The sequence below is a fragment of the Prenolepis imparis genome, unplaced genomic scaffold, assembly GCF_030444845.1.
Source record: "Prenolepis imparis isolate NDT839.2.m4 unplaced genomic scaffold, iyPreImpa1.0 SCAF_6, whole genome shotgun sequence".
In the NCBI taxonomy this organism is placed as follows: domain Eukaryota; kingdom Metazoa; phylum Arthropoda; class Insecta; order Hymenoptera; family Formicidae; genus Prenolepis; species Prenolepis imparis.
In genome coordinates, this window is record NW_028141164.1 from 6,617,365 (window position 1) to 6,629,362 (window position 11,998).

The 11,998-nt window shown below is 39.0% G+C and overlaps 4 protein-coding genes across 4 annotated transcripts; 3 read left to right on the forward strand and 1 right to left on the reverse strand.

The window, feature by feature from the left end:
- The first annotated feature begins 844 nt into the window (after nt 1-844).
- Nucleotides 845-4,514, forward strand: LOC145936956 (E3 ubiquitin-protein ligase ZNF598). The gene is made up of 2 exons (XM_083039646.1): nt 845-1,258; nt 1,434-4,514. Exons 1-2 carry the CDS (start codon nt 845-847, stop codon nt 3,822-3,824), a joined length of 2,805 nt encoding a protein of 934 aa, XP_082895772.1. The 3' UTR covers nt 3,825-4,514.
- A 174-nt stretch (nt 4,515-4,688) lies between these two features.
- Arf102f (ADP-ribosylation factor 2) lies at nt 4,689-6,828 on the reverse strand. The gene is made up of 2 exons (XM_083039672.1): nt 6,568-6,828; nt 4,689-6,478 (listed from the first exon to the last, which is right to left on the reverse strand). Exon 2 carries the CDS (start codon nt 6,367-6,369, stop codon nt 5,827-5,829), a length of 543 nt encoding a protein of 180 aa, XP_082895798.1. The 5' UTR covers nt 6,370-6,478; nt 6,568-6,828; the 3' UTR covers nt 4,689-5,826.
- A 274-nt stretch (nt 6,829-7,102) lies between these two features.
- LOC145936965 (26S proteasome non-ATPase regulatory subunit 9) lies at nt 7,103-8,389 on the forward strand. Its single transcript, XM_083039670.1, has 4 exons — nt 7,103-7,405; nt 7,544-7,643; nt 7,720-7,907; nt 8,065-8,389. The coding sequence occupies exons 1-4, from the start codon at nt 7,295-7,297 to the stop codon at nt 8,290-8,292; spliced, it is 627 nt and encodes a 208-aa protein (XP_082895796.1). The 5' UTR covers nt 7,103-7,294; the 3' UTR covers nt 8,293-8,389.
- A 356-nt stretch (nt 8,390-8,745) lies between these two features.
- Nucleotides 8,746-11,493, forward strand: Trprs (Tryptophanyl-tRNA synthetase). The gene is made up of 3 exons (XM_083039665.1): nt 8,746-9,929; nt 10,166-11,103; nt 11,197-11,493. Exons 1-3 carry the CDS (start codon nt 9,803-9,805, stop codon nt 11,362-11,364), a joined length of 1,233 nt encoding a protein of 410 aa, XP_082895791.1. The 5' UTR covers nt 8,746-9,802; the 3' UTR covers nt 11,365-11,493.
- Nucleotides 11,494-11,998: the final 505 nt, after the last annotated feature.

Consider the following 11,998-nt stretch of genomic DNA (forward strand, 5'->3'; position numbering starts at 1 on the left):
CATGCTTTCGGCGACCGCAACGATATCACCGACCGGTACGAACTCGTCGCTGACGCGACCGAAAATACGAAAATACATGCGCGTACAGAGGTGACATACGCACGTTTCCGGGTTCCGCGCCAAGTAATCTCTGTTTCCCGTGCTTTTTTATCGTCGTCCAGGAAGCGCGGGGAGAGGTGACGTGCCGCAGGTAGAACTTGGTCCACGCTTTCTCGACGAGGTCGAGACCATCAGTCTTTCTCTCTCTTTCCTTCCCTCTCTTCCTCCCATGTGTATTCGCGCACGAGATTTTGTTTCGCGGTCAAAAAATCGCCCGAATCGCGATATCGCCGTGAGATTCCGATAACCTCCTCTCCTGTCCGCTACCGAGAACTTGTGCCATCTGTTAAAATCGCTGCCAATTTCGCGTTCGACGAACGACCGTTGTCTATTTTCGAAGAATTTCGTGTCTGGTCGCGCGCCGACCAAATCTCAGGGAAGGAGAGTCACGCCAGTTTTCGGCAAGATCGGATATTTTCGAGGATTGCGTCGCGTGACGTCGATCACGACTGATACGGCACGGATTATCGCGTCTAAACGTGCGAGCAATTTGCGGTTGCATTATATTACGTCTGCTCTTTCTCGTCTTGTGTCTCAAATTGTTTCGTTTTTTTTTTCTCTAGGAGCCAGTGTGCTACAGATAGACCTCGTCGAACGAAGAATATTTATTAAGAAGCTAGAAAAAAAAATAGAAAAAGCTTTTATCCACTGACATCTTGGATAAGAGTTTAAACAGAGTGGGATATTTCCTTGGAAGAGTAAATAGAATACTTGGACAGTTATTATCAATTCCTACGACTGCAGGATGTCTGGAAATATTGATAGTTTTAACAATAATACCTGTGTGGTCTGCTACAAGAATGTTGACATCTACAGCATCGGCATGTGTGAGCATCCTGTGTGTTACGAGTGCAGTACCAGGATGAGGGTGCTCTGTCGCCAAAACGAGTGTCCCATTTGCCGGCAAGATCTGCCAAAGGTTGTGTTCACGCGAGAGATCAAACCCTTCCATAGTTTGACTACAACAAACCTGCTAGATACTCGATATGACATTTACTTCACTAGTCTTGATATCCAAGAAAAATTCACCGAATTGTTAGCCAATACCTGTTCGATATGTAAGGAGAAACTAGTATTTAGCAGTTTCAATAGTTTAAAAGATCATATGCGACACCGACACGAGCTACATTATTGTGATCTATGTGTAGAGAATTTAAAGGTATGGATGCTACTTGAATACATGATATTTTTAATTAATACATAAATAAAGTAATAAGTAAAAAAGTGATAGTAAAAGTAATAAATAAATAAGTTAATTAATAAGTGTAATTCTCTAATATTTATGTGCGCATATATCAATATATATACTTATACTTTTGTTTATTTTTGAACAGATATTTTCGCATGAAAGGCGTTGTTATACGAGAGCGAATTTAGCCACGCATCGGAGAAAAGGTGACATTGATGATAAGAGCCATAAAGGTCATCCGCTCTGCGAATTCTGCGATCAACGATACATGGACAATGATGAGCTATACCGGCATTTGAGACGCGATCACTTGTACTGTCATTTCTGCGACGCGGATGGTTTGCATCAATATTACAGCTCGTACGACTATCTCAGAGACCATTTTCGTCAGGAGCACTATCTGTGTGAAGAGGGAGTGTGCGCGGAGGAGAAATTTACGAGTGTTTTCCGAACGGATATAGATCTTAAGGCGCATAAGGCCAGCGTTCACGGCAAGCAATTGAGTAAAGCTGCCGCTAAGCAAGCAAGAACATTGGAACTCGAGTTTACTTTAGCGCCACGCGGTGAAAATCGAATGAATAGAAGGGGTATGCTGGGTGCGTCCACGTCGAGAAATACGAGGGATTACAACGGTAGGGATTATAGTTCTAGGGATTACCAACAAACCTCGATACCAAGCGGATCCAATTCGTTTGCATCCAACAACGAACCTACCTTCACGAGACAACCTTCCGTGGATGTGCAAAGCACCGACGAGTTCCCCACGTTAGGCGGTAGTGCCGCTACTCCTGTTGTTCCCACTTTGACTCAGACCAAGAGCAGAGGAAACGTAACCATTCGCAGCACCGTGAGGAATCAACCGCTCGCTGTAACGGACGAGAATTTTCCTGCGTTAGGCTTAGACTCGGCTGGTCCTGGTATCTCGAAAACTGTAAACTTCAGCGTTTCCAGCAGCAGTAACGCCTCGGGATCCAGCGGCATAGCACAATGTCAGAAAGCTTCCGCATCCTCGAACGTTTCTATTCAAGTGAACCACGAGCCCAACGGTACTGTTACTACCAGAGTGTCTGGACCCAACATTAGGATACGTCCCGCGCAATTGTCGATAGATTCCGATTTCCCGGCCTTGGGTGATACCGAACCGTCTACCAGTACTGCCAATTCGACTCAGTGGAAGGAAGTTCTTCAATGGACCTGCTTGAAATCGGCACCGGCAAACGCACCGGTGAAATCCAAGAAAGTCGCACCGCCACCTTCGATACCATCGCCACCGCCCATTCAGTCCGGCGAAGATTTTCCTAGTTTAATTTCTAAATCATCGAAATCGAAAAAGCAATCAATAATCACGGTAGTACCATCGTGGGGACAAAATTCACAGAATATAAGTAACTCACAGAATTCTAGCGCTAGCAACAATGCAAAAACGACGGACCAGACGAAGGGCAAAACGAAAAAGAAAAAAGCGAAGCAGGCTTCGAGTGGTAACAGCTCAAGCGGAAATGAGTCTAATAGTTCTAAATCGAATGTAAAAACTGTTACAGCGAAAAAAGAAGTCGAACTGGCGCATACCGGTAACTTGGATAATTGTCGCAGCGTATCCAAAGAGAACTCGAAAACCACGCAAAGCTCTAATAACGATACAAACCATTCGTCCAAGATTACAAGCATGCAGAACTCGAAAGAGCCGGAACACGCGAATAAGAAGGACAAGAGAAAAAGCAAGAGCTACGCGGAAGGAAGTTCCGGCGTTGCGACAGTTATAAATACGGAAACCGGAAGTGGAAGCAACGCTTCATTGAACGGAGAGAAGCAACGAAAACGCAGCGAGCTCAAGATAGACAGCCTGAATTCGACCAACAATAATATCCATCGAACGGAGGACTTTCCTGCATTAGATAGCACCAGCAACAGTAGCAGACCGCCGGGTTTCACGAATCCGCCACCTGGTTTCGCTTCGTCGACCCCGCCGCCACCCGGTTTCACCATCAAGTACAACAGCATCGACAAATTGCATGGCAGCAACGGCTTGACGTTCACTAATAGCTCCGGCGAGAGTTATTCTATTCTACCAGACAACAATAGCAGCAAACACACCGCTGATTACGTATTGCCGCCAGATTTTAGTAAACGAAACACGTGCCTGGTGGCAAAACTTAACGAGGTCCTCGTCGAGCAAGACAAGATCGAGGAGTTTCGTTACGTTAGCAGCCTCTTTCGCGGAGGCACCTGCGACGCCCGAGAGTACTATACGCATTGTCGCGAAGTTATGGGCGCCAATGCCTTCGAGAGCGTATTCCCCGAGCTTTTGGTACTATTGCCGGACATTGTCAAGCAGCAGGAGCTATTCAAGGTGTACAAAAAGGAAGTTGGCGGCAAAACGAAGGGAGTGGAGATGTGCGCGACGTGCGGCCAGATTCTCAAGAACGGCAAGGACTTTAAAATGCATATGTCTAGTCATACGCTAGAGAATCACTTCCCGGTGCTGGGTAATAAGAGCAATACGCCACCGCCGAAGAACACGTGGGTACGTAAATGAGTTGACTTACACTTTTTCGTCGGTCGTCATCGTCATCGTCGTCGTTTTCCAAGACCCGTGCGAGCCAGATGTCGGCACTGAAACAGTTGTAAATATATCGCTTTTATTATTTTTATCACCATCCCGAGATAATCTTTATTGCATATTCAGAGTTTTTATCTCTACGCGAAAATACGTGCGTAATATTTATTCCAAGAGTCAATCAATTCTTATTAATGTTAAAACGATTTATGCGTAGAATTAATGCTGATTAGCCGCCGTAGAATTAATACTTGAGTAAATTGGGAGACAATTGAAATAAAAAAGAAAATATACCAGAGCTTTTACGGACGGTTGTATTAATGATGTAATGTTTCGAGACGCAATTGACATAAGGATTTTTTTTGTATAATATAATAACTCTTTATATGAAAAATAAGATATAAAAGTCAAAAAGTCTGTTGAAAGTTATGTGAATGACGAAATACATGCATATGTTATATATAGTGACGAGGCGCACTAATGTTTCAACGATTGTCTATTTCTGTGCTCTGTACTTTAAGATACCCCATGTACATATAAAATTCGTACAAAAAAAGAAAAAAAAAGAGAAAAAATAGAAGAGTTCCTTCTATAATTTATTTGCTATTGTATTTCTTGAAACATATAGAGATGGAATAGATCGCTGTGGTATATATATACATATATGCATACATATATATATATGTATATATATGTATGTATATATATGTATGTATATATACATGTGCATATGTATACGTATACATATATTTATGTATATATACATATATTTATGTATATATACATATATATTTATGTACATATACATTTATATATATATATATATGTATATATATATGAAAGAATAACACCATACGTATTAACAAATTGTTTGATACATTATACAGTACTCGTAGCACTACTGTACTGTTTTGTACTGTAATAAAGTTGTACATTCAGTTAACACGACAATACATAATTTTGATGAGCGAGTAAACGAGTACTATTACATTTTATAACCTGCTTTTTACATCTAACATTCGTTTTTTTTTTGTTTTTTTTTTTTTTTGTTGAATATGAATAGAGAAAGAAGAAAATAATATTTTTTTAAACTTTATGAGGTGAAAAAATTGATTAACTTGTATATCCCAGTATTTCTGTGTATTTTTAGGGTTTATTGTGACAATGATCTTTTGAACACGCTGCTTACATTTTTTTAATGTTTATTTTTATTAAAAACGAGAATTGCAGCTCACAAAAACCATCATTAAGTTTTATTTTTTTTCACGATATTAAAGTTAATCAAGTACTTATTTATAAGCCTTAAACTAGTAATTATTTATCTCAAAAATTTACTTATCTGTTAGAAACAGGAAAGAGCAAACGACCTGTGTATATAACATCACATAATACATCATATGTCATTTCTGATAAATCGTATGGACGTAGACTAAATTATAGAAAATAAAGTCATCCAATGATTTTTTTTTCTAACATCATATAAATAAATTTTTCGCAATTAAATCTGCTGAGGGAGATGGTATTTTGTCACTCAATGTATCAAAAAGCAGAATTGACAGTCGGCAATGCATCTATTGACCTAATGATAAATATGTATGAAGGAACTTAGAATTATGTACAACCCCTCTATATATTCTTATGCAAGAACATTGATAATATTATATCCTAATGCTTTCACACATTTCTTTTTTTCTGTGAAACAAGTTTCGCTTTTTGGAACACAGTTCACACGAATTTTACTATATCTAGGAGGTAAAAAAGTCGACAGATCGCTCTAATTTCCTCTGTTTGCATTTGCGTCAATTTCTTTAAGCGGTAATTATAATCGCAGCGACTGTTAAACTGTACATGACTATTACTGTACTGTTATAGATGATACAATTTGATTGAAGATGGAAATTGTTGAGTGACTTTCGCCCATTCTACGTCCATATCGGATGAATAAGCTGTCCTTAAGGATACCGGTTATAGTGAGGCGCTATCACTTTTTGGCTAGCTCGTTACTCAACCAGTCCAGACCCTCGTACAATCCATGTCCCTGTGTGGCGCAAGTGCTCTGTATGTACCAGTGACGTCCTCTCAACGAATTTAGGCCCAGCTTATCCGTGAGTTCAGCGGCGGTCATGGCATTGGGTAGATCCTGCTTGTTGGCGAACACCAATAGCACCGCGTCCCGCAGCTCGTCCTCCTTCAGCATGTTCGCCAGTTCGCGTTCCGCCTCGCCGATACGTTCGCGATCGTTACTGTCCACTACGTAGATGAGGCCCTGAGTATTTTGAAAGTAGTGCCTCCAGAGCGGTCTGATCTTGTCCTGACCGCCCACGTCCCACACGGTGAAGCAAATATTTCTGTACTCGACCGTCTCGACGTTGAAACCGATCGTGGGTATGGTGGTGACGATCTCGCCAAGTTTCAGTTTGTAGAGTATGGTGGTCTTGCCGGCAGCGTCCAGGCCCACCATAAGTATCCGCATCTGCTTCTTGCCGAACAGCCGGGTGAGCAAGCTGCTAATCGTGAGGCCCATCCTTTCCGCGGTCGGGACGCAAACGGAAGTACGTCACGCAGAACTTCAGAAGGAAGCCGCTCGCCTCGGAGCCGATGTGGACAGAATCTCCCGATGCTCTTGACAATACCTGTATTTCGACTATTTAGCTTCGTGCTTTCGCTCGACGTAAAATACTTTCGTCTAGCTGACGTGTACACAGACAGACGTGTCTCTCACCTCTCGCCCCGCCGACTTCGGCAGCAACACACCCAGACCAAAAACTACGGCGAACAGTAAACGTCACCTTGCGACCGGAGGCGACCAAGCCGCCGGAAATAGTTGGCAGGATTCGCCACGCAACGCCACACTCGTCCGTGCCAAGTTGGAAAGTCGCCGATCAGTTCTCGTCGACGTCGACACTCGCGGTTCAGCTTTTCCGATCGAATATCGCTTTTATTCGGAGCTTTCTCGCGTCAAAATCGCGAGGACCACCATGTAGAGAATGACAAAGCGCGGTCTGTCGCGCATTGTTGCCAACTTATTTGCAAGTCCATGACGCGCGCAATTTGAACATAGAAAATATATGCTAGATTTTATTATCATCTTGTAATAATAAAATTAGTATATTTATTAATTACATTTTGTTCTTACCGCGGTCATTTAACATTCAGTGCGAGTCTAACTACGTGGAAATTCTCTTTTGATTTTAAGTAAACATTGCTTAAAATTTATTTTTAAAAAAATTTCTTTTTTTCTTCTTTTACGACTAATTTTCCTACCTAAAGTGCTTGCTGAGACTCACAGTGCTGTACGATACCGTACAGCAGATTATAATTTCATAATTAGAATTTCCAAGCCTTGTTTATATATATGTTAAACAATTTTTTTAGACTCTTATTGACGTGGGGCCCGAAAGATATACAAGTACGTTCCTGATTCCTGATGTTATGTTATTAAAACGAAAATGGTGGTCGACATGGAGCTGCAAGAAGCTAAAGATGCTGTCCTTCAATTCATGAAGGATAAAGAAAAGATTGAATCTAATCTGCGAGCTTTAAAGGAGATCTTAGATAGCGTACGTATTGTATATTATTTTACGCCGTATCGAAAAGAATAACGCTACTTCTCGCGAAAAATGCCAAGGTCGTTCTGCACAGCATGATCTGTCAAATTTTTGAAGATTTTTTAATATCTTTGATATAATATATTGCAGAATCATGTCGACATGGACGAACCACTGGTGGACTCCGAAGGATATCCCAGACAGGATATTGATGTTTATCAAGTGAGACACACAAGGCACAAAATAATATGTGCGTCAATATATTCGCTACGTTTTCTAAAATAATTTCTATATGTATATATTTGACTCACGTATTGTATTGGCAGGTCTCACAAATGATCATAAAGCATTGATGAAACAGATACAGGAAGGATTGCACAAAGTTCACGCTTTAACAATGGGAAGTGAAGCACAAGAGTCTGTACCCGATGTATCTGATAGGCAGGAGACAGAAGCGCTGGAGCCTTTCCTCAGAGTGAATTTAGTTTCATCTGGTTCACCTGCAGAAATTGCAGTATGTTATTGTATATGTATTATATTCTTGCATACACATACATTAATCTAATTTATAATTTTGTATGTTTATTACAATTGAATATATTTGCTACTGAAATTTCTATATATTATTTAATATATTAGAGATGAGAAATAAATTATCATTGACTTTTCAGGGAATTCAAATCGAAGATCTGATATTAGAATTTGGATCCATTCATTGGCGAAACTTCAAATCTTTAACGGACATTGGAAAGTTGGTGGAAAATAGCAGATACAAGACAGTTAATCTAAAAATCAAACGTGGATCCAATATTATAATTCTTTCATTAACTCCACGTCCCTGGGTCGGTAAAGGTCTCTTAGGTTGCAATGTGGTACCTTTAGAAATAGTTGAGAGATAAAAATTATATCAGCGAGGAGTATGTAAAGTCATATAAACTATTTTTATGTATATCTTATTTAATAATAAATGCATCTTTGTAATTATTACTACCAGTACTCATATGTGTGTATGTGTGTTTTCTTATTATATATCTCATAATTTTTTGTGGAGGAATGAACTAGAGATAGAACTTTCTATACTTGTAATACAATCATTGAAACTCACAAATAAAACAAAAATGAATGATGTAGAATTAATAATTAAAATTGAGAGAATTATTTTATAGAAAGAAGATATAATTTTAAATATTTTTATAATTTCTATTTTAAACTGTACTTGTATTTTTTACATTTAAAATTTGAGATACATGTTATGTATGTGTTTAGACTTTTGGAAATGGAAAAAAGATAAAGTGCAAAAAATTAAATTAAGACAATCAAGTGTAATATCTTATCTGTGTATCATAAGACTCTCTTGTAATTTCATCATCAGATATCATTATTAGCTCGTGGCAAACTGTACACTTTGTTAAGAGTTTCATCAAGTTCTAGGAAGTGTCTTACGTGTTTCGCGAAAGAAATGACGTCAGAAACGATGAATGATAAATCGATTCAATTGAATTCTAATGATGACATGTGTATAAAGAACATTTAAAAAAACTGATACATTTATATACAAAGAGAATAAAATAATTACGCTGCTGCGATAAATTTAAATTACGTCTCTCGCGTTCAAAAAATCATAAACATTCGAACAAAAATCATAAATTATCAATTATTTTAATAATTACGATGCAAGACAACGGAAATAATAAAAGTAATAAGAATATTTTTGTTCAGCATCAACTGTGTTGTAAAATGCGACTACCTGTTTTATAATGCATTCGATTTTCATTAGATAACGATGCACACGATTGCGTCATTTCGGTAATTAGTGATATTTCGTAATGCGATGATTCGATTGCATGCGCATCAGGTAAAATCAAAGATGACGCATGATTCCGTGGAGAACATGTGGAAAGATCGTAGGATCTCGCCTCTGCTCACTTCTCCATCGGCGGGAGCTTCGTGCGCATGCGCGAGTGACGTAAGCGCCCACGTGACTGATCTTGGCAGACTCGTGCAATACAGGGTGCTTTTTAAAACCTAATAAATTTTTTTATTATTTTTATTTGTATTTATTGTTAACTGTGATATAAGTGTACATATTATACATCGTACAATAAGCATTTATTTTATATATGTATAGGGTGTTGTAAAAATAAGGAGTTAAATTTTAAGAGCTTATTTCCTCTTTTTATATTGATTAAAATATTTAACCATAAATCTATATAAATATATACGTTACTGAAATTAGCACTACTGTGCATGCGCGAATTTGTCCCACGATCTTCCTACACCACTAACACTAACCGGCCCTTAGTTTTTCGGAGTTGCAACGTGGTAATTTGTACCATAAGCGACGGAATTAGCTAAGGAAGAAGAACTTTTCCAAGAAGTGTGTGCACCCTGCACACGTTCAGGGAAAACATGACGACGGAAGATCCGCAGATCCAAGGTCACGCATTAAACGGCGTTACCGAAGACGAGGATGTTGTGACACCTTGGATGGTTACTAGTACCAATGATTCTGGAATCGATTATGACAAGTTAATCAGTAAGTTTCGTCTTGTGCGATTCATTTTATAATAATAAACAATTATTCTTACAAGATATATAAAAAAATGTGAAAATTAGAAACGAATATTTCAAGTTTCCTATGATTTTCTACTTTGTAGGTTATATCCTTGACAAGTGTTCTTTATTATATATTGTATATATATAGCGAAGCATGGTTATTACTTTTTTATACGTAATTTATTTTCATGTATTCTTTTTGCTTTTTTTGTGCAGAAAAATTCGGAAGTTCGAAAATAGATGATGAATTATTAGCTAGATTCGAAAAAATCACTGGCAAGAAACCGCATCACTTTCTCAGAAGAGGCATATTCTTCTCGCATAGAGATATGCACACTATTTTGAATCTTTACGAACAGGGAAAGCCTTTTTACCTGTACACAGGTAGAGGACCTAGTACCAATGCAATGCACCTGGGGCATCTCATACCTTTCATGTTCTGCAAATGGCTGCAAGATGTTTTCGACGTTCCTTTGGTCATACAGTTGACAGACGATGAGAAAGCTATATGGAAGAATATAAAGATAGAAGATGCCATTACACTGGCCTATTCCAATGTGAAGGATATTATCGCCTGTGGCTTTAAGCCTAAGAAGACTTTTATCTTTTCAGACTTGGAACACATAGGAAACAATTCGGCATTCTATCAGAACATGATTAGGATACAGAGATGCGTCACGTTCAATCAAGTAAAGGGTATTTTCGGATTCGGAGACAGCGATCCGATCGCAAAGATCGCGTTTCCACCGACACAAGCGGCGCCGGCCATTTCCAGCTCGTTTCCTTTCATCTTCAAGGACGCCAAGGTGCACTGTTTAATACCGTGCGCGATCGATCAAGATCCGTATTTTCGTATGACGAGAGACGTGGCGCCTAGACTTGGTTTCCCCAAGCCAGCCTTGCTACACTCGACCTTCTTCCCGGCGTTGCAGGGATCCAAGACGAAGATGTCGGCGAGTGACAACAACACAGCGATATTTCTCACAGATACTGCCAAGCAGATTAAGAACAAAGTCAACAAGCATGCGTTCTCAGGTGGTCAGGCAACCGTGGAGGAGCATCGACAGCTGGGTGGTAACTGCGAGGTGGATATATCTTATCAGTGGCTGCGATTCTTCCTGGAGGACGACGAGCGACTGGAACAAATTAGAAAAGTTAGTTTTTGTTCTGCTTACCATCTTTCTTGATCTCGAATTAAGACTAAGGTATATGAATAATATATATATATCACTCTCATTTATTTTCAGAGCTACACTAGTGGAGAAATTTTAACGGGCGAGTTGAAAAAGGAGCTGATTGATGTAGTACAGCGACTGGTCGCGGTGCATCAAGAAGCGAAAACTACAGTAACGGACGACGTGATCAAACAATTTATGATTCCTAGAGATCTCGGCTTTGTGTCGAAAACGAAGTAATACGTAACATGCACCGGATAAAGCGAAATATTTTTTAAACTCACCCTACACTTCCTCTAGGTATTTATTTATTTATTGTAAAGTATTATTACAAACGATTTTATTACAAAATATATTCTATAATTTGTTTTCGCGCGTTTTTTCGAATGATAAAAGATTAATTTTTCTATCTTAATCTGCCTTAATAATTAAAAAAAAAGATCTTGTATAGTCTTGTGTAAATACTGTTTTGTAAAAAAAAAAAAGTGTACAAATTTCTTGTACAATTTTGAAGATCTATAAAAATGCAAAATTGTTTTAAAAGCACTAATCTTTCAAGATAATGATACAAGAATAAAAAAAAGAAAAAAGACATGTCAAAATAAGAATCTTTCCGCATTTTATTTATACGCATGCGTCGCGCGTAGGGAAAACTCTTTCTGAATCGCATAGATTCGAATGCCTCTCCGTCGTCGTGTTCTACTTTCTCACAATTATTCGAAACTAGGTCGAGAGCGATAGAGTCTTTGGAACATCGCGCGCATTTTCACGTGAGGAAGAACGCGCGCCCGCACGCGAGGAGATCAATGAATTATTTGCCTCAATCGCCGGACGGTGCGCCGTTATATAGTATAGATAGATAGATATAGAGAGC